General features: G+C 39.9%; 1 protein-coding gene across 2 annotated transcripts; it reads right to left on the bottom strand.

Moving 5' to 3' along the window:
• Positions 1-3,027: 3,027 nt before the first annotated feature.
• PARD6B (par-6 family cell polarity regulator beta) lies at positions 3,028-22,846 on the bottom strand. Of its 2 annotated transcripts, none has more exons than XM_081011467.1 (3): positions 22,198-22,846; positions 13,754-13,976; positions 3,028-4,303 (listed from the first exon to the last, which is right to left on the bottom strand). In XM_081011467.1, exons 1-3 carry the CDS (start codon positions 22,270-22,272, stop codon positions 3,471-3,473), a joined length of 1,131 nt encoding a protein of 376 aa, XP_080867593.1. In that variant the 5' UTR covers positions 22,273-22,846; the 3' UTR covers positions 3,028-3,470. The 2 variants fall into 2 exon arrangements, with proteins under 2 accessions (XP_080867593.1, XP_080867594.1); XM_081011468.1 differs by lacking the exon at positions 22,198-22,846 and adding an exon at positions 16,906-16,989.
• Positions 22,847-23,333: the final 487 nt, after the last annotated feature.

Raw genomic sequence — 23,333 nt, forward strand, 5'->3', positions numbered from 1 at the left:
TTGAAACACTTCTTATGTAGGAGTGAACACACCCAATGCCAATTAATTGGTGAAACCTGAGGTAACAAGGTTTCGCAATGCATTGAATTTTCATGTTAGATTGAAACTTTTATTCACTCCTGAAGACCTGGTCTGTGCCTTACCATTTTAACTTTCTGATCATATGCTAAGGGAACTTATGAATACCTATGAAGAATAATTATGTTTTTACAAATTAAGGACATAAACTCCATCTCTAAAATCCAGCATGATGAACTGACCTTTCCAAACCTGCCTTTCATGATGTCCCCTCTTTATGAACTGAGGTGTCCAAAATGAAATAATGAAACATTTAACTGTTCCATATTCATTTCTTTTCAGAATGCTAAAAATTTATGCTAGAAAACTTAAAGTTAGGGTTTGATCACTCCTTGGATGAGAGACCACATGTTGGTGCTATGACTAGTTTTGAAGTGACTTCTACAACAGAAACTATGGTGGTCATTTTGATTGAGGAGATGAGCGATTGTTTTTAGCCCTTTCAGAATACCCTAGGAAAAGGTAATGTGATCCTGGTCCTTCCTTTTTCTAGTGATTGGCCTGATTGTGGAAGGATAAGCTCTGTGCTTTAGCAATATCTGGGATAGCTCCAATGAAATGCTATATTGACCTGGGGAAGATCAGGAAGTAACTTTTGAGATCTCTTAAGTAATAAAGCATTCTTGAAGGCATCTAAGTTTAAAATTAGCAATAGTTACAGTTTTTTATTATTGAGTCTGTAAAAATATGACTAACATACAACTTATGCCAATTTGATTTTTGTAAAATCAAAGTCCATTTAGTGGTATTGACGTACATCATACATTAAAGTGGTAAGAAAAATACTGACATTTGACATATTATACATGTTCATGTAAAAATCATGTTGCATAAAGGTTTTAATTAGAAAACACACAAGTCACAAAAGTACACAACAACATCCTAAATAACATAGCTGTGGAAGAACAGAGATTTCACAGTTTAGCTTGACTTCATCAGAAACTATAAAATAGTTCCAGAAAGCTGTACTACTAGCCATATTCTGCTCTCTTTCAGATAAGGTGCACTTAAAAGGCAAATCAGTCTTTAAATTGCTGAGTTTTTTTTTAAAAAAATTCTTTTAATTTTTGTATATCAATACAAACCTCAAAAGAATTTTGATTCTGTGAAGTTGTCCATACACATTCATTGTAAGATTCAATCAAAAATTGAGAATGCATTTATGTATGTTCGTGTATGTACACACACATACAGAGCAAACAGCATATTAGAACTTGTAGTAAAATTTTAAGTATCTCTGGGTTTTAAAGTAAAAATTGTACATACACCAAGCCTTCATGTCTTCATCTAGCAGACTGACCTTGTCCCCCACAAGATGCTAGCTGTCAAAGTTTAAGAGGTAGTATATGAAAATCTAATAGTTTCACTTATACTGAAGCCCAGTACCGTTATATATATATATATATATAATTAAAATGTACTATTATTCTGTTTCAAATTGATTTTAAAAGGCTTAGTAAAAATAAGGTAGTGATAAACCATCATGGCAACTGCATTACTTTGCAATTAAATGCAGTGCAGCCTGTCATTTTAATAGCAAAACACACTGGGCCTTTTGCTTATCCTCTCTAGTGTTCATTGATTTCCCCCATCCCCCAATGTTTAATTTTATTGGGTATAATTACATTAATTCAAGCCAAGATTATTTTATGCATTACAAGGATATGTATAGATATATATGCTTTTTAAAGAACACACTCCATCCTGTAAAACAAGCTACCTGATTGAGGCTAGTATCATAAGGAGTAAAATTTAAACACAGTTTAATAAAATATTTTCTTAAGTTTGTAATTGCACTAATATATCCAAAGTGTTCATGCACATGATTGCAGTACAAGTATCAAAAAATCAAACTGAATGTGTTAAGCAGCACAACAACCCTATGTGTGTTTCCACAATAAATTAACATTCAACTCTTTCACTAATGTTTTGGTTTCCATGCTTCTGTGTAAGTGAAAAGTTCATTTTACACCTTATCTACCATATAATGAACCACGGTAAGATCCATAGTCGTACCAAACATATGCATCCATGAAAATGGCTACCTGATTGCACACATTATCTATTTGTGGAACCCTCTTCAAGTGGACTGTACTTCAGTCATAATTATGTGAAGAAAAAGGAATAAGCACATGCCCAAAGGATAAATATTAGGATGCCTTTTGCTTAGAATTCTAGAAATAGAAAGCATTTTGTCAAGGGGAAAGTAACTAAAACCAATGTTCTAAACTGCTTTATTTGTGGTTATATAATTTGCCTCCTTTTGGGAACTGTTCCACTACAAAAGAACCTTCATAAGCAGTAAGATTTATGTTAGCCAAATCTGTCATTAGCACTTGCATTTTTATATTCATTCCATAAGTTACAGCAGTGGCGGATGCCATGAACCAAGAGAACTAATTAAGGAACAATATTTTAAGTCTTTCACATTATGGGTACAATACAACTCCCACTGACGTAAATGGAAAATCCAATTGGTTTTTGTGGAGCTTGATTGCATCATAATATTTCAAGATCACAGTTTTTCTCATAAAAAGGGTAAATGTACACATCTATATATGATATGATCAGACAAATAACTTCTTGTTTTTTAGTGAGCTATCCAATCCATACAAAATAGCAGTGATTTATCCCTCCAACACCAGTAGTAGATCACAAAACAGTTTAAAAGTTTTTTTTAAAAAAAGTTACACTTCACAACTATCAAATCAATAAATCCAATGGACAGTTCTCTCCCTTCTGATTTTGTGAACTGCTTCAAGAAATTTTAGAACAACTGAAGTCAATCAACTCATTGAATGCAATCCAATACCGACTTGCCTGTAGTAAGCAGAGTTCAACTCAATGGAGCTTACTTCTGAGTAAATATGAATAGGATTGTACCGATAATTAACATTCCAGATTATTTAAATTTCACATGTCTGGAGTATGGAGTAAGAAGGCCAAAAATTGTTGAAGTTTATGTTTGGTTATTTTATTAACATTCTCGTGTTGAAAAATGGTTCAGGCTGGTTCTCATATGACAATACTCAAATCCACAATTAAAACATGTTCCATGAACAATACATGGAACCAGATCACAGGACAATAAACTAAACGGTGGGGCTCCTTCTAGACACTGACATTCTGAAAAATAGACCTGCACAATTTTAGGTCATGGAAATGCTGTCCTGCCTTGAACCACAAAACCACTCAGTATGTGTTCCAAAAACACTTGCTTCTCAGCTGGGTATCAAAATGGAGCAGTTCCTGTGAATCATAGCAGAGTGCTCTAATCCGTTATGCAGATATCAAAAGTCATTGGAGTATGGTAGTTGAGAGGTACGTCCTGCATGAATACAGCCAAGTAAAAAAATTCTTATGGCCTTTTTAACAAATAAGCTGTTGTAGTTTCACAATGTTATGATTGTCCCATCTTCTTCTAAAGTCTTTGGGTCTGAGTCCTGGATTTCATACTCCATGTTAATGCTGCCAGTTGAACAATACAAGTTTACTTCTCTGGAAGAAATTAAACCATTCTGCACAGATTCATGATTGGTTTCAGTTTGTGTCAGTGACTCAATGCTGTCACTGGAAGGAGCTGCTTTTGGAATTTGTTGTGGCTCACCATTATCTTCAATAATAATATCATCTTCATCACTGTCTTCCTCTTCTTCAGGGTGGTATATGGGCACAGTATGTGGAGTGTAACTTGGAAGGCTGGTATCTGTAGACTGTCCTGAGCTACCAGAAGTCCGGCTATTCCTAACAACATTGTTTCTCTGATTCGCTGGTCTCACAGTAATTATTAAGTTTCGGCTGTTAGCAATCATCATATCTGTAACCTGATCAAGGCTTTTACCTGAAACTTCTATACCGTTTACTTCCAGAACTTCATCATTTACAGCTAATAAGCCTGTGCTTTGAGCTAGTCCACCAGGAACAAGCCTAGATATGAAAATTCCTGGTACTTTCTCTAACCCATGAGGCGTTACTCTGACACTAGAGCCATCCCGTATATAAAATCCTAGAGGCTTGTCCGTTCCATATTTATAAAGCCGCACTCTGCGATGGGTTTCTGGAAGTATGTCTACATCTATAATAGAAGATACTGGTCTGAAGTCTTGCGGCATGCTAATGACAATGTGAGGCTTTTTTCTATGGTTATCTGGACGCAACACGTTTGTCAAGACATTTTTCTTCCTTGTTATGGTATCCATCCCAAAGGCACTGTAGTCTGCATCTTCTGTACAAATGGGAAGAGAAAAGGGGGGGAGTACATGTTAATTTTTGGAGTACAAAATAAGCCCAGTCAGCATATATGGCACTAGCCATTAAAGAGCGCCTAAATAAATAGTTCTCAGCATTCTGTAATGTTTTGCTCCTGATCTGCTAAATGGAACTTACACAGGCTGGCCTAGTCCAAGAAAAAAGGGATTCAAGGAACAAGGTAGCTGCACATGTCTGTATTGCGCTTTATTTTATATAGCCCACTAAATGTGACACATGGTTCTCAACCGGAACATCCTTAGCTCTAGGACTTTTAGCAAAGAAGTTAGCACTAGAAGAGCAAAACTCAGAGCTTTCCAAAGAACTGTCAATGACTTATAAGGTATGTACTTGCAATTCTTTAGTCAATGTGTAATTCTAGGTTACATTTTTCTTCTTCTTGAGTTTCAGAATATTAGAATAAAAAGAATGAGGAAAGGCAAACAGCCAGTGGACCTAGTGCTGCCAAATATTGGGATCGTAGCCAAATGACCTGGTTTTAATCTCCTGAAAACAAATACCATTCCACAAGCTCCCTTCCTTGCCCCTCATCAAGAGTAGGTAAAATGGCTGGCAACAGACTAAATAAGTAACGTATTTAAACATTGGAAGACACTTCTAACAAGTGGTTTAACAGCAAACTAGTCCTACCAACACCTTGCAACTCAAGCTGAAGAATGTTTTTCCATGGATTTCATTCAGTTATTATAGCAAAAGGTGCTTTAAGGAGAGACAGATAAGCCTTAATCCACTGCTTAATTGAATTTAGATACTGATTTTTAATTAAGAAAATTAATTATAATAAAGCAGACACCCCCAAACTCGGTCCTTCAGCTGTTTTGGGACTACAATTCCCATCATCCCTGACCACTGGTCCTGTTAGCTAGGGGTGATGGGAGTTGTAGTCCCAAAACAGCTGGAGGGCCGGGTTTGGGGATGCCTGTAATAAAGTATTAGAGTTGATTATAACTGAGATGATTATAAGTCGTTTCTTCGTATTTCCGGTAGTAGTACCACATCTGCTTAGCATACAGTCCCTAAGGACCAAGGGTAATATTAAATCAAGTTTTACTCAGAGTAGGCCTAGTGAAATTAATGAACACGACCAAGTTAGCTTCATTAATTTCAAAATGTCTACTCAAAGTAAATCTTAGCTGAATACAACCTCAACTGAATACTTCATCCAATGATTTGATTATATATTTGCTCCCAAAATTAATCAAGGTCCTTTCCCATATGCCACAGGACATCAATATGAATCCCATCAGTTTCAACTCTTAGAAAGTTGTATTTTGGATCATGCTTTAAAGTTGCACACTCAGTTCATGAGGGGCATTTATATGACTCAATGGGTCTCACCTGCTTTTCTGCATATACTCAGAACACACCCTACTTTGTGGCTACAGATTGCAGGGGAAGCCCAGCAGTGGCAGGAAAACAGTTCTTCATGCAACCTTGTCTGCTATTACTGGCCTTTTTGAAAACTACTGTTACGGAAAAAAATGTTTCTTATGGCTTTAGCACAAGATACCAATGCTAATTATATCTGATACACTAACAATGCAATTCTACACAAGTGAATTCAGAAGCGCTTCTCTTCGAGTTTGATGGGACTTACTCCCAGGTAAGTGTATAGTACTGCAACCTGAAGTTTATTTTAAACTGCAATTATGCACAGATCTTATGGCAATTCTAAGTGAAGACCATTATATAGCTAGATGTTACATTAAGGGGAACACAGACAATGGAATGGTGGATTAGGTACTAGTGTTGAATAACTTTCCAGCTTGCGTGTGCTAGGGATTTTAATATTTAAAAGGTATGTGTTATGCATTCAATTGTATAATTAGTAGCAGTACCTAGTCCTAGTTCTAGGCCATGTGTGAAATCAAATACACTATCAAGTACTAACACATTCAAAGACTCAGGATCCAAATGCTAGACAGGAAGGGTATTCTAGGGTTGCCATAGTTTGAAGAGCAAAAAGGAGGACACATTTGCTGACTTTTAATTTTAACTGTGGATTGCTATGACGACTCTCCCCATGAAAAAGAGGACGTGTCCTGGAAAAAGAGAGTTGGGAGACCCTCTGGAGGAGATTGGGCGCACGTGAGGTGGGAGGGGGGAGGAGAGAACTGAGAAATCTCATGTGCCACGACATGTCACCCAATATGGGAACTGGGCAGATTCCTGGGTAACTGATACTACAAATGGACTAGTATGACTCTCACAGCCACCATCACACAAAAGCATTGCCAACAGCACAACACATCTGTTGCTAGAAAGTATCTCTTCTTAGAGGTATGCTTATCCTATTTCCTGTTTGTTTTTACCAGTGCTTGGGGGAAACAGAAAACTAACATTTCCAAGCACAATTCAAAGTGTTGGTGCTGACCTTTAAAGCCCTAAACGGCCTCGGCCCAGTATACCTGAAGGAGCATCTCCACCCCCCTCGTCCAGCCCAGACACTGAGGTCCAGCTCCGAGAGGCCTTCTAGCGGTTCCCTCACTGAGGTAAGTGACATTACTGTATACGGAACCAGGCAGAGGGAAGTCAAGGAAATAACTACTGTATCTGACTTTTAGAAAACATCTGAAGGCAGCCCTGTTTAGGGAAGTTTTTAATGTTTGATGTTTTATCGCATTTTTAATATTCTGTTGGGAGCTGCCCAGAGTGGCTGGGGAATAAATATATTATTATTATTATTATTATTATTATTTATTTTACTAGTTTTGTGAGTATAATTAGCAGTTGGTTCACATATAAAAGTGCTGTACTCATCATTATTTTTAAAGATCAGGTTAGTACAATGACAAACCTAGACAGCATCTTAAAAAGCAGACACATCACCTTGCCAACAAAGGTCCGTATAGTTAAAGCTATGGTTTTCCCAGTAGTGATATATGGAAGTGAGAGCTGGACCATAAAGAAGGCTGATCGCCAAAGAATTGATGTTTTTGAATTATGGTGCTGGAGGAGACTCTTGAGAGTCCCATGGACTGCAAGAAGATCAAACCTCTCCATTCTTAAGGAAATCAGCCGTGAGTGCTCACTGGAAGGACAGATCCTGAAGCTGAGGCTCCAATACTTTGGCCACCTCATGAGAAAAGAAGACTCCCTGGAAAAGACCCTGGTGTTGGGAAAGACGGAGGGCACAAGGAGAAGGGGACGACAGAGGACGAGATGGTTGGACAGTGTTCTCAAAGCTACCAGCATGAGTTTGACCAAACTGCAGGAGGCAGTGGAAGACAGAAGTGTCTGGCGTGCTCTGGTCCATGGGTTCACGAAGAGTCGGACACGACTACAACCAGATATGTTTCTATGATTAAACTTTAAGCTTGCAGGGTGGGCAGAGAGATAGGCTTGAATCCTGAGTTGTCTTACAATCCATCAGAGGATACTGCTGGTGCAATGATGTGATTTTCACTTAGTCCTCTTTCCCCTTGTAGCCCCCCACCCACAATATGCCATCTTCCACAGTTTTGGAAGGTTCCTAGTTAGGGAAGCTATAAAAGGAAGGGAATAGTAAAAACAAAAAAACCATCTGCTTCTGCAGTAACTTAAGTTCTAAGCTTCAGCATGCCTACACCTCTGAAAAAACTGTCTGCCTTCTCCTTCTGAATTGCTTTGTCACACCAGGTACAACTACCACCTGAAAGGGGGTTGGGGGCACAAGGGCTGGGGTATCTTGAACATTTCACCTAGAACTGACCACCTAAGAATTAGGCAGTATGTAAGGAAATGGCACTGCTTTCCTTGAGAACCAGCAATGCAAATTGATGTTAATTGACATTAGACAGCATCTCAGATGTATTAGAAATCAGATCCCTAGCAACCATCTTCTTGCACTGAAGAAAGGTGTGAGGGAGGGCAATAGCTTATGAGGGCTGGAAAAGAAAAAGTCAAGAATGAATTTGGGTAGACAGAAGTCAGCAAATTATACTAACAAAACATAATGGGTTGTATTCAACATAAGGAAGTCCATGCCCCCCTCCAATACCCTGTATGCCCCCAAACCACTCCTGAGGATCAGGGTACACCCAGGAAAGGCTTAAGATGTAAACAAGTATGGGAATAAAATTAATAAATAAAATTAATCTGGAAATGTGAAGTTATGCAAATACTATCAACTCCTATATTAGAAAGAATCTCCAAGTACATCCCTGAATAGTTGAGCTGAAAGAATATTTACTTGAGGAATAAGTAGTGCATGTACCTGAAACCAAGAAATGAATGAAATGCACTTATTCCAAGATAGCACCAGTAAGAGAATTTTTAACCCAGGTTAAAGTTAAATAGGCTGTTATGAACACAATTTCCCCAGTGTTCAACTTCAGTCCAAGTTGAAAGTTCATTTACTGTTTGTCTTTATGAGTAGCAGTTTTCCCTTCAATAGCAATGTAACTAAAATGTTAAATTCAATAAAGTCAAAGATGCTTCTGCTTTAAAACCTTCTTTTATTCAGGTTTTAGTTTAAGAATTAAGGAACAGCAACTCATGTATACAGTGAGATTTTCATATTCCCAAAAAGATGCAGACGTGGTGCTTCATTTTGAAAGGACAATGCCCTTGTCAGGAAATAATTTTTAAAATGCTGTGCAGCACTGGAAACAGAGACCAAGATACCTACGTCATGCAGCTTATCTGGGTGTATATTCCATGTTTCTAAACAGAATTGGAGCAATGTAATACCTACATAGCTGAAGGAAGTCTATTGATAAACACTTTGATAGTCTTGGACATAAAAAGCCTTTTATGAAGAAAATATACTAGCTGAGCAACAGTTACTCTTACAGAAAATAAGCAGTTGAAGAATGTGCAAAATAAAGTTCTCACAACCTCTTGTGGAAACTATTATAGCAGGTTGTGTTTTAACCTTTTATCAGCAACTCCTTTCTGCATTACCAGTACTTCCTTTCAAATAAATGTTTCCTGTTTTTCCAGGTCTACCTTTCGAAACTCATTGGCATAGTTCGCATGTCATTCTGAGTCATAGCTTGAAAGAAATTATGGCTTACCATGAAAAAATGTCTTGGTATGTGCACATAGCTCAAATCAGGCTCATCCCACTCCTCCCCTTACTGAACCAGGAAGAAGCAAATCAGAATGTTGCTTTAGTGCTGCACGTGAGCCAGTACTCATGGTCTGTTTCTAAACAGTGAGTGGAAGCTAAGGGTTGTTCTTGGCTTAGTGCTAATAAATAATAATAATAATAATAATAATAATAATAATAATAATATACCCCCACCCATCTGGCTGGGTTTCCCCAGCAATTCTGGGCGGCTCCCAACAGAATATTAAAAACGTCCATAAACAGGGTTGCCTTCAGATGTCTACTAAAAGTCAGATAGTTGTTTATTTCCTTGACATCTGATGGTAGGGCGTTCCACAGGGCGGGTGCCACTACCGAGAAGACCCTCTGCCTGGTTCCCTGTAACCTCATTTCTCGCAGTGAGGGAACCACCAGAAGGCCCTCAGAGCTGGACCTCAGTGTCCGGGCTGAATGATGGGGGTGAAGACGTTCCTTCAGGTATACTGATTTGTTTTTTCTTTCTTACTTGGCAAAGGTAGCAGTGGGGCAGGGACAACTTGAGCAGCATGTACCAGTATGCTGCTCATTCAGGGTAAGACATGGTTTGTCTTGGACTAACTATGACCCAATGTGACATGTGAATAGATCCACTGATGTATGACGACACATTCTAAATAAAGGCAATGTAACTGCTACGTCAGGCAAAGAACTATAACTTGTTTTGAATAGGTGAATACAATAAGGAGTTTATGGCATGGCAATTCTAACACTAGTTTTGAGATAAATAAATGCAAAAAATGGGAAATAATAAAGTCTGATCTTTATAAACTTAGTCAGGCAGCATGACTGTTTAGCCTCTCAACAACCCTTGAATAAATTCTTTTAAGCAATATCCTTCAGCACAAAGGCACTATTGTTCTGACATCAACCAATCAGTTTAGAACAGTGAAAAACTTTTGGCAAGAAACCAGAAGTAAAAAGTGTTGCCATAAATAAGGTGAATGCCTATAAGGTACAAAGGTGAACTGCTTTTAATAAGCATGCTCACTGGTGTGAAACCAAATCGGCATGTTGCCAACTCAACACAAAGAATGAGACATTAGGTAAAACTTATACTAACCTAACCCACACAAGAGCCTTTATCAAGCACTGTGCAGTTGTCTATGCTTGGTTGCCAGTTACTCAGCTCTTCTGAAAGCATGTAGTACACAAATTAGAAAACTGTCACACCTATTTTTAAAAAATGACTGCCCTTGAAACTCCGCTGATGAAAATGGTTATGTATACAATCATTTACACTATTGTTTAACGTGTGCTTGTTATTAGCTTATGTTTTGAAACACAAATACTATTTGCATTTGTTTAAAGTGTACTGTTAAATTTAGAATTCGGCATAACTGATTACAATGCACAAAAGCTAAGCAACTAGTACTAGTATATGCAGAGTTTGAGAACCTCAGAGCTGGTTTTGCAATGAACACATTTCTAGGTCTATTCCTAATAAATTCTCAAGTTACAGCATTTGTTTATTAAAAAAATAAGACATAGAAAGATTATATTGTATTTAAGACAGAAATTTTACTCTTCTGAATATTATTTCTTCCTCCTCACCCGATCTACCTTCTAAAATACTCTACTATGTATAGTAATAGGCATATTTTTCTCCAGAATAGCATTCCAAATTAGGTATATTCCTATGGCAAGTCTCTCCCCACCCCCATCTTTATTTTAATGTCTTGTACAGAAGAACATGTATACAATTACAGGTAGGTAGCCGTGTTGGTCTGCCGTAGTCGAAACAAACAAAATCCTTCCAGTAGCACCTTAGAGACCAACTAAGTTTGTTATTGGTATGAGCTTTCGTGTTCATGCACACTTCTTCAGATATTCTAAGGAGCTACTGGAAGGAATTTTATTATTATTATGTATACAATTGTTAATTACTACATAGTGAGTGAACACAGCATAATCATGAACAAAAAGAGCCTAAGACTGAAACTTCAGAATTGCTTTCTGATCTACAAGTTTAAAAAACTGGATACAGATTCACTTTAAACTCTGTTAAAGGAGGCAATGAATTACATACAAGATTGTGCCACTTGTAAACTAGAGAAATATATCCATATTTTTGTCATTACAGGCAAACCCCGATTTGCACAGGGTCATTGTGCGTGACAGCGGAGTGCACATAAGCCCATTCCACCCACTTTTCCGGCCACTTCTGGGTCACCGTGATACAAGTGTCAATTGGACGCACATAAATCGGGTCGTTGCCTGTATGAACCGGTATGCCAGTTATCAAATTCTGGAATATATTAATTGCATATACCCTAAGTCAGAGCCTTCCAAACTGTGTGTCGCCACATGTTAGTGTGTCGGCTGCAATGTGTAGGTGTGTCACGCAAATGCTCCCCACGCTCCTCCCAGGGCTGGAAAGGGGTTAGTTTAACCTCCGGTTTGCTAGCAAAACTAAACTACTGTGTCGCGAAATGATGCATGTCTAAAAAGTGTGTTGCCAACATGAACATTTTGGAAAGCCCTGTCCAGGTCAAGTGAGGACTTCACTCTCTCTGGAACCATAGAAAGAAAAGAAATAGCTGTTCCTACAGATTTAAACACTAACATGAGCACCATGAATTGGATGTTAAAATGAACTGGCAACTAATGCAACTGTTTAAAAACAGGGGTTATGAAAGATCTAAATGGAACTCCAACCAGTAATCTGGCCACAGCATTTTGGACCAAACAAGTTTCTGAGTAATCTTCAAGGGTAGCCCCACAGAGTGCATTGCAATAATCAAATCTGGAAGTTATGAGAGCATGGAGTATTATGAGCTAAGTAGTTTCTGTCCAAACAGGGGTGTAGCTAGCAAACAAGCCAGAGCTGGAAATATTAAGTTACAAATGTAGAATGTAAGGCTGGAGCACTGGTAACAGCATTCATACAGTTGCTAATGAACTGTTGACAGAAGCTAGCATTGTATGCTGAATAAATGAGAATTGTAATTCTGAATAGATCTTTTGAAGGATTCTAGAGCTTTAAAAACCACTGAAGTATGGAACAGGGTGATATGAGCTTGGTGGCACTCCTAGCCACCATGGCCACCCAAGCCTCCAGACCTGCTCCCTCCTGGGGAATACCACCCCTCCAGAGCAAGTCATCTTCCCACTTCACGAAGATGACAACTTGGGACACAGAACACCTGTCTATCCACTATTCAGCTTTCATTTTACTATTTTAATGATACATTGCTTTCCAAACTGTACACTACTTGGAGATGTTTAAAATATTAAGCAGTTTAGAAATAAGTGAATAACTCATATAAAGTGAGTTAAGTGAATAACTCATATAAACACACACATATGGTGCTAAAATGTTAAGTAATAATCCCAGCCCAACAAAGTAGCTTATCTGCTCTAGTCATATGGCTACTGAAAGAGATTAAGCAGAACTGCTGAATATGACCTCACCAGTCCATCTACTTCTATTCCAGATTCAGCTTCTATCTTTTTGATGAATATTACAAAATATAAGGGATTAGAAAAAGGTAGCTGGAATGTGCCATTTTACATATTTTAAGGCATTCTATTTAAACAGTAATATATAACTATTTGCTCTTCTACTTACAGCAAATATGACTTGCGTCAGTATTAGGGAGGCTGTGACCATTTCCCATCTTCTCTCCAAACCAGAATAGAGCCTTTGTTTTTTACTGGAAACTCCAGGAATCACACTGCCTGGGTGTTCCCAAGCTATTCAGATTCCAGGGTACAATACAGTGACTTAGAGCCCTTATTATACATAAAAACTGCTGAATATTTTGTTTGTTTTTCATCAACGTGAGAAAAACCTAATATATAATTTGTAAGGAGTTCAGAGTAAAGCTACATTTTTTCTTTGCTTATCTATCAATGATGTGCTTTTGGGGGTAAGTGGTGCTTGTGATTTTATTAAAGAATCTCTCTTTCAGTACCAACAGATTCTATATCTCTTCATGATAAGCTAGGCAACAAAGTTTTCAGTAGGGAAGGCAAGATTTGTAGCAAGGTTAAAAGGCATGATCTTGGGTATTAATCAAGGTTGAATTTCAAAAAAAATTAACTATTAGATGAATATGGCTGCCTCTCTAAATGGTTCTATGCTCCCCTCCCCCAACTTCTCTCTATGCATAGCAAAGGAAATGCAGCAGGATGAAATCCCACCATACACTGCACAACTGTGCAATATTCTTTCTCAATAAATCAACAGGTATCAAACAATGCATCAGAGTGAATACATATAATGATGCATTTTCTTCCAAGCCAGTAGAGAGCAATGCAGTTTGAGCAATGATCAGGAAAAAGACACAAAGAAATTTAGCTCATTGAAGGATGTATGATGAAATATATGCTTACCTTTTCTTTGAATAAAAATTCTAAGCAAAGGATTAGCTGTAGAAACTGCTTTATGATAATTGTCATCATTGTTGATAGGCAAGAGATCTCCATGAATGTCTATATATCCAACTAAGACATCAATGTTGGGTATTTTGTGAACATGCTGCAGTAATCCATAGAATTCCTCAAATTTCCCAGGCTTGGACCTTTCCAAAGAAAAGCGCCGGAATTCTGCACCAAACTACAAAAACAAACAAACAACAATGAAGTTGATACAGTAATAGGAAATGTTCACATATACACAAAGTCTACTTAAATTTAACACCAAGTTGTAATGTGGTGTCATGAACAGTGTTGAACTAGAATTGAGGAGAATAAAGTTAAAGTTCCCATTCATCTAAGAAGTTATTTGGATGAATTTTCACAAGTTACCAGCTCTTAGAAAGCTAAAGGGTTCTTGTGAAAGGGAGATCCAATGGATGAATGCTACAATCTAAATCTAACCAATGGAGTTCCACTTCAAATACAAATTCTAACATGAATCAAAGCAGTTTTCTGCCTCACTGTATTATGGAGGAAATCCAAGAGAATGTGCTGTTGCCTCTTCTCCAGAAGCCATCAAATGAGTTGTGTGGGGAACATGCACAGAAGCATATACTTAAGGCACTGCCAGTGACAGCCAAGTGCTGCAAAGTGCATGGATTCCTCTTTCCATGGAAAGCTAATAATCATCCCATGGGAAATACAAGTGTTAACACAAGAAACCCATAAGTCACCCAACACAACTTTCATATCATTTCATGAAAACAATCCCCCGTTCACCAAGTGCAAACATTCATTCCAAAAGGACAGCTATTAAAAACAGATCTAAGTAACTGGTCCATACACAAGCTATATAACTTGAAGACAGATAATTACCATATTTTTCAGTGTATAAGATGCCCCCATGTATATGATGCCTCCTATTTTGGGGGGCTCCAAATTAAGGAAACATCCCTCAGCACTACCCGTGTGTAAGACAAGCCCCAATTTTAAACCTCATTTTTGGGTAAAAAAAAAACCTAGTCTTATACACTGAAAAATACGGTATGTTACTTATGAGAATTGCTTGTTGTTTTATTTGTAAAATTGTTTTCATTATGAAAACAAAAAATAAAATAAATCCAAGTATTGCCCACAACTGCAACCATGGCTTAGTACTTGCAGACATAATGCATCTCTGACAATGTTCGGAGCGCATGACACCCATCAAATTAACAGAGTCCATTCCTCCTAGTCAACTCCTGTCAGACACCCACCTCCCTGCCTGCAAGGTTACCCAGGCTTCTGACAGAATTTGTGAAGAGCTTTGCTCAGAAACTTGTTTTCAGTGCTAGAGCTCAACTCTTAATCATGTGACATAACTAACAGTATCTGAGTAGGTGCAGAATATTGTCTTTCATCACTAAGTAACCACCGCATGTCCCAATATGTATAGGATTAGTGGGCAGAACTTCCAGGTTACAAGGTGTGGCTTTCATTCAGGCAATTTTACACTCCAGCACCTATCTCTTTATATGTTATTTGGCATTACTTGCTTGCCCTTCACCATGCGTTCTCAGCTCAATTGTGTAATGTCTTCCACCCACAAAGGCCTGTGCAGAAAGGTGCACTTTAATCCAACATCAAGTGTATACAGCAACCCAACATCAAGTGTATAGCGTGACAAGGCCAGACACACCTCAAGAATTCCATGATCTGAGGGCCACCACAAAATGGCCCTTATGCACTGCTGCCCGACCAACTTTATATGATGGTAGAACTACCAGCATGGCCTCCCTTACAGATCCTAATACTTGGATAGGCTTATATATCAGAGGAGACTCCCCTTCAGATATTTGGAGCGTAAGTTGTCTAGGGGTTTCTATGTCAATGTAAGTACCTTGGATTGGGCTCTGAAGCATACTAGCAACCAGCGCATTTCTGTCCACAGCCAGTAGTGCCATCCAGCACCTTGGCCTCTGCATCCTTCACCAGCTACAATTTCTGAACCCCAACTCTGAGGTGACCTCTACCTTCTCAATTAGGGTGGATGATGAGCAGAAGAGTATGGAGTACATCTTTGGACCAACACAAGGTACAAACCCTAAAACCAAGCCACAGAGTTGATGAGCCTATTGGAGAGAAGGTCTAAATCTCTATGGACAACATGACGCGCCAACTTCACCCCACTTGTCTGGACTGGTGCTCCACTGAGGACCCAAGTATCCACTTGCCCTATATTAGAATTATCCATACCGTTTAATTGCTCTTTCCACTAGCCACTGTTCACTGCCTGCCAAAACCCTTTCACTGGTATCACCACCTGCCTACTCTTCTGAAGGTCCCAGCAATCCACTACTGAAGCTCCCCCACCCCATGCAATAATTGCCTGTTTGTCCAAACTCTATTAAATGTCAAACTACCTGCCATTCTCACCATTACAAACATTCCTCCAATTAAAACACACAAATTCACAAGGCACAATCACCCCTAGGCCATTCCTAGTCCCATTGCAGCTGCAATTTTCATACTCAGTTCTACAGCAAAATGTTCCACTGCAGTATTGCTTACTCACCACATGCCTTAAAATCCATGCTAACTGAAAGGAATGCCAAAATGATAGCCTTCGTCCTTCTAGAAGTTTCCTAGCTCTAAAGATTATGCAAATTATTCAACAAAGTGCAACACATGTAGTGAGAAAGCAGACCTTCTGTTTGATGCACACATTCTAATGAAGTGGAACCTCGGTTCCTGAACACCTCTGTTGTTCTATGTTTTGATTCTCGAACGGTGAAAACCCAGAGGTAAATGCTTCCATTTTTGAACGTTTTTCAGAACCCAAATGTGCGACGTGGCTTCTGCTGAGGGCAAAAAACTATTGCAACCAATGGGAAGCCGTGCCTCAGTTTTTGAACATTTCAGAAGCTGAACGGGCTTCCGGAATGAATTTCATTTGAGAACCGAGGTACCATTGCAAAGTAATTCGGCAAACAAACAAGCATTCAATCTATTCCATTAATTTAACTGTGAACCTAACCACTTATAGGGGAAGAGATGATTATAAATATAAGACAGCTACTTATTAGTAACACTGTTGGCTACCTATTTCAGTTGTGAGCACAGTAAGATGTATCAACTTTTCCACACACCTCACTCTGCCTGTGCAAAAGCAGTAGCTGAAAATAGTCTGAAAAACTGGGTTCAATTCTATAAACCATGTCCACCCAAGTTTAAAAGTAAGCCAAGGCAGTAGTATCAGTCAGTCTTTAAAATCAAAATAGCCAAAGAAAGCAAAACTTAACCACAAAAAGATAAACGGATGATAGAAATTAGCAATGTTTAAACCAACAAGAATGGCATACACCTATAAATCATGCTAGGGAATTTTTAAAAGTTGACATTCAAGCAGACATGGGATTAAAACTATCCTAACAAAGCTAAAAGGGCTGACCTGTGCTCAACAGAATTTTTCAATCATTGCTGCTTGTTAAAGTAAGCTGACAGATATTAAAATTCTTACATCAGCATGCTTAAGTTCCGATATCTCTTTCTCAACTCTTTTAAGCTTAAACACAGATTGGCATCATCATAGAACCTAATGCAACTCATATTACCATTATCTTTTGTTGTTCCTCTCATGCTATGAAGCTACCTGGCCCTTTCAGTTGTCACCTGAGGCCCTCCCACAGATGCTCCTCCTGAGTGAGGTTCAGAGGGAGGCTACTGTATTGCAATTATTATGAGCCACTTTAAGCTCAACATTTGTTGTTGGAAAAGTGGAATACAAATATTAAATCAAATCAGACTCTGCTGAACACTCTGGATGCTGTCATTAGCATATTCTAGGTGCCAGGTTAAAACTTCTCTTCTCCCAGGCATTTTATGACAAGCCAGCCAATTGCTTACTTGAATTTTGTTTGTATGTTTTCAGCTGGGTTCCCCCCTGTTCCCCTGCTGGGTCTGTTTAAGTTTTTGTTATTGCTGCTGGGTTTATGGATTGCTGAACTGGTTTTATTCAAATGTATAATTTCTTGGGTTTTGTATTACACTTTCCAACTCAACCTTTTCAAAAGTCACTTAGAGCCTTCTTTGTAGCAAGTGCACGGTAGTTAAATAACCACCACCACAACAAAAAGTAGCAACTTGGGAGCTCAGGAATCAAGTATGAATATTTGCTTAAGGGGGCAATTTAAAATGATACACTTTTTAAAGAACACAAATACTTGGTAGAAATTAGGAGTGATTCAAATTGAAACTTTGTTGGTATACAAACCCTAGGATAAGTGAAGATTTCAAATTGCTAAAACAGTAGTACGAATTTAAGACTGAACTTGTACAATCCATTTTGGAAAATAACTATAGCTTATTGAGGAAATGGACAAAGAAACATAAAATAAGTCTCATGAAGCTACTGGCATTGAACATGTACCTACCAACTACAGTACTTGTTTATATTCCATTTTGCCTTCATTTAGATCTTCTAAAAGCAATATATTGCTGCTTAATTGGGACTATTTTGGCCACTACAAGCAAAAACACATTGCCCCTTGCTCTCTAGCACTATAGTCATCCAAATGTTGTCCACACACCAGATGGAGATAATTTAAAAATAAGGCACAAACACTGCACCTTGGCCTAGAGACATTTAAATTTAAGGAATTACGGTAATCAAATAGTTTTGTTCTCTGTATATTCTATAAAGCCTATAATAGCTGGCAGCAAGGCAGAACAGATGAGTCATTTTGTTTTATTACACCTGTGCCACATGAAGTAATTAAAAAAAAAACACTTCCCTTACAAAGGTAATAGATTTATGGTGCCAGGTAATATTGTCTTTTCTATTTGCATTCTACTTCCTCGCAACTTTAAAATTTAAGGAAACCTACACTCTGTTACAATACAATATTACTGTAATTCTCCAAAAGATTGACATGTAGTACCAAAAAATTAACTACACACAACCCAGATCCAACAAAAGAACTAACTGAAGCCAGTAAAATATTGAGGGAGAAAGTACAATTCTAATTGCCCAGAGAAAGAAATAACATTTTTACTTTAACATGAGAAACATAACAACTTGAGAAGATGGGTTAGGGCCTTTCCAGATACTGTAAAACTAGTTTTACCTTCAGCACTATGCTTAAACTTGCCAAAGGCAATTCAAGATCCTGACCTATGTAATTGTTAAGTGTGTGTATGTATGTAATGTGTAAGTGCATGTACAGCAGATGTGAGGGATTAATCCCATGGTGCTTAAGTGATTTTAAAAAGCTATTTTAAAAATCATTTTAAATATTCAAAGTTATTTAAGGGAACAAGCCTTACAATCCAGCCAGAAGCCAGCTGAGGAGTGTCTGTAAGGACACTGGTTATGCCTCTGGAAGTCCCATAGCACACTAGCCAACTACATCCTCCCCAACAGATCTTCTGCTGGTGGAGTGAGGGGAACTGGGGCATGTTGGAGGAAGGCAGTGAGATGCAAAGTCCAAAGATCCTTCATTTCTATTACAAAGGTGGGTCTTTACACATAGCTAATTCCCTCCACTGACTAAAAGGGGAGGAACGATGATAAAGAGATGTGGTAGCTGCTCTGCCAGTGGATTTCCCCAAACCAGCATCATATGCTGCCAGTGAACTGTAGGATTACACTTCCCAAAATTTTACTCTCTATTTCGGTAAGGAATTTTCCCTGTCTAATTGCACCACGCTTCACTACAGATTGTATGAGGATATAGATTTTAGGGCCCTCAACAGATTAGTTACCCCTTAACACTGCTTAATTACCCAGTTGTGTTCACAATCAAAGTGACTGAAAAGAGTGGGGCTTCTCATTATATATAAGTGAAAGACAGCTCTCATTTACACAAGTGACTGAGTACAGAATGTGGAATGGTAGGTATTTTATGTCCACGTGGAATTCAAGGGTGTGATCTTAGCTACCTGGTATAGAATTTTTCTAGGTGGCTTGTGATGATGAATACTAAATTACCCCATAGGTCAACTTAGGAACAAGCTGGGGTGGGGATGGACTTCGTGCTTTAGTAAATAGACAGGAATGCCAAGTAGAGATCTTGGTAAACAAACAAACAAACAAGGGGAAAGAGCAAGAATAATACAGTGTTTATTTCACATTAAATCTAAAAAAACTCCATTATGAGTAATATGTTTTAAAGTCTCACTTTGCATAAGAAAGAAAGAAGCTCTCCTCTTCAAACATATAATTTTCCCCCTCATTAAAATGTAATTTTAAATATAAAGCATAGCAATTTGCACCCCCAAAGAAATACTCCTTCATTGTCTCCTGAGACAGATGGATGCCACCAGGAGCAAACTAGCCATCAGAAGTACTGTTTTCCACATAAGTATATGTGGAAATAGCCGCGAGACCAAAGTAGTACATGGATGTTCACTTGTAATTAGGAATAAACACGAAATGAGTGATAAAACGCTTCATTACAGCCACAGTCTATAGTAAGACATATCCTGTTACTCAGAGGCTGTGGTGTTGGGATGGCTCACCAGTTTAATTTGTGGCATGACCATACAAATAATGAAAGAACACTTTAATCTTCAACAAAGTATACCAGGGTGTGTTCACTAACATAAGGAGGTTCTGAAAACACTCCAGGGTAAGTATTTTGTATGAACACAACCAGCTAAATTGCAGGCACTCTGAACATTGCAAAGGCCTAAAACAGCCTATGATGCCCCAAAATTATCCCCAGTAAAATTTGTGGGTCTCTTTAGCTTCCTTTTAAATCCAAATAGCTACTCTGTTTGTACCAGGAAGGTGTGCACAATTTGTGAAGTCCTCATGCTACCCTGGTGATCAGTGCCAAAGTTACAGCTGAACTAACATGGCTGAACAATTCAGGGGCTGCAGGAAACAAAAGGCTGTTTCATTTGCTCAAAATGGCATTCTCTGTACCCCCTTCTCCAGAAGAGATTGGCAGCAAGTGCTTTAAAAATGCCATTCTGACTTGCAATCAGGTTAGAAATGCACAACACAAAAAAACAACTGTTTACACAGTCATTAAGAGATTCTAGATATTGGAGAAAAACATTTTTTTCTATGCAAACAGAATAGTGTATAACTAACAATTGTGTTGCACATTGTAGAACTTTTATGGTCATGACACTCAAACTATGTCCGAGAATGGATACTTAGCAGTCCCCATAATACTTCATAGAAACCAATCCCAAGACCACTTTTTCAGACCACATTAAAACACAGAGCAATACTCTCTCAATGGTTTAACAAGCACATTCATCAAGCACTGGCAGAAGCACAAATGCCCAGGCCATATGGGATCCTTGTGTTTGGGTAAAAGGAAGTGTCATCAACACAAGGAGAAAAAGGAATAAAAGTGCTGAGACTTTGAGGGGTGGTGGTGACTGGCAAAGCCAAGACAAACCAGTAATGCCTACACAAAATCACACCCTATTATTCATTCATGCTAATCATGGATTCACCCCTAATCACCCCCTGATTCTGTAATCACTCTCAGATTAGAACTACCTACCACTATACACATCCTCACACCCTGAAAATATCAATGAATTGTAGAGTTGGAAGGAATCCCAAGGGTCATCTAGTCCAACCCCCTGCCATGCAGGAGCCTTTTGCCCAACCTGGGGCTCAATCCCACAACCCTAAGATTAAGTCTCACACTGAGCTATCCCAGATGGGGTGGGGGAAGGGGGGAAAAGCTAGTGTTTTGAAAGGGCTCTTCAAAGGTAAGCACAGCCGCATTCTTAATAGGTTACTCTTGGAAAATAAGTCATCTGCAAGTGGCTCCTCAAGCGCATTTTTGGTAACAACTCGCCCTAATTACACATTATTCCAAGAGCGAAATTACTACCTTGACTTTAGTCACCCCAAATAAATGTCACCTGGCACACTATTGGGGCCAGAGATGAAAGATGAAGCACTTAGCTGTTCCCCCGCCAAAATAATAATAATAAATCGTGCTGACGCTCTCTCCCGCCATCACTGCAAGCGAGGCAGCAGAATATGTACAGTACATCGTTTCCTTCTCAGCATGACCACCGTGCCTTTCCCCCACATACAATCTTAAAAGAAAAAAAGCAACTGTGGGGGTTAAGACTGCCTGCTAGCTGCGGCCACTACCCAGGACGAGAGCACCTTCCCACACCCGGTTTCAGGTGCCTGGTACGGACTGTGGGCCGGGGATTGGTGAGCCCTGAAGAGAATGCCCTTTGTACGTGCTCAGAAACACTGTTGCGCGCTGAGGTTCTGGGCTGCGGAATTAAACGCGGCCACCCGCTTCCTTGGTAACCACTCCCCCCCAAAAAACAAAAACACCCACAGAGACCCCGAAAGAGCACCCGCACCCACCCACCCACCTCAGCGAGACGTCACAAACCCGAGTACCCCTCCCCAAAGCCGAGGCGGGGGCCGGTGTGGGGACGCCACCCACCTTGCTCTTCACTTCCATGGTGCCGAGGCCGCCGCGGCTCCCCGCTCCGCCGCCTCCGCGTTGGCCCCGGTTCATGCCGCGGGCGAGTCTGTCAGCCAGCCCGTCAGCCAGACGCTGGTCCGCTCGGCGGCGCGAAGGGAGCGAGTCTGAGGGAAGCCCGGAGCACCACCACCACCACCACGACCGCCGCCGCCCCTCTCAGCCTCAACCTGCCGCCTCCCGTCTGAGGAGGAACGGCCGCCGCCAGACCGACCTCGCGAAGCCGAGGGGAGGGGAAGGGAGGGGGAGGAGGAAGGAGAGGGGGAGGGGCCGCCGCCGCCGCCCAGCAGCCTCCTCCTGGCACCTGCAGCTCCGCGGAAGGGAGGAGGAGGAGGAGGCGGCGAGGGGAGCGGAGCGAGAGAAAAAGAGCGAGGCACGAAAGACGACGCATGCGCACGAGCGCGCGGGAAGGAGGTGGGGGAAGCCAGGAGGAGGGAAAGCCCCGGCGCACCTGCACCTCCAGCGCGCGTGCGCAACCTGCCGCTCCGGCAGGAGGAAGAGGAAGAGGAAAAGCACCTGCTCGTGGCAGGAGCGGCCGTGGCCCGTGAACGCGCGTGCGCACAGTTCGCGCGCGGGAGGGCAATACCTGCCGGGCTGGATTCCAGAGAGAGATGGGGGGCGGCGCATGCGCGTTTAGCGGCCGTCTCTTTCCTTGGGTTTTTTTTTTCGCCTGAGGGTGGAAGGACACCTAGCCACCTTCTGAGGGATAAATATATACAGTGCTTTTTTTCCCCTTAAAAATGTTTAGGGGTTGAAATATACTCAGAGTCGCAAAGTGATTTCATGCTCTTTATTCAGCTCATAGTGGTGAGGAGGAATGAATAAATGTCCCCTCACAGTATCTGCTTTATATACATTATTTACACAATGGGCTGCACATGATTGGCTAATTCTGGAATTCTACTGTAAGCCAATCAGGTTGTGGATTCACTTCTATCTGGAGCAGGATTGGGTGGTTCCTGCCAACCAATCATACTGCTGCATTGTTCTAGGACCAATCAGACTGCTGCATTCTGAATCCTATTGTTCTAGGACCAATCAGACTGCTGCCTTTTGGATCCTATTGTTCTAGGACCAATCAGACTGCTACAGTTTGG

This window comes from Podarcis pityusensis, assembly GCF_964106645.2.
Source record: "Podarcis pityusensis genome assembly, chromosome: 6".
Lineage (NCBI taxonomy): Eukaryota > Metazoa > Chordata > Lepidosauria > Squamata > Lacertidae > Podarcis > Podarcis pityusensis.

Bases quoted from the DNA above. Each gene is read 5' to 3' on its own strand.
- PARD6B (XM_081011467.1), bottom strand. From the start codon at position 22,272: ATGAACCGGGGCCAACGCGGAGGCGGCGGAGCGGGGAGCCGCGGCGGC. The intron at 13,977-22,197 runs GTGGGTGGCGTC...TTGTTTTTGTAG, and splicing joins CCATGGAAGTGAAGAGCAAG to TTTGGTGCAGAATTCCGGCG. The intron at 4,304-13,753 runs GTAAGCATATAT...CCATTTGTACAG, and splicing joins AATTTTTATTCAAAGAAAAG to AAGATGCAGACTACAGTGCC.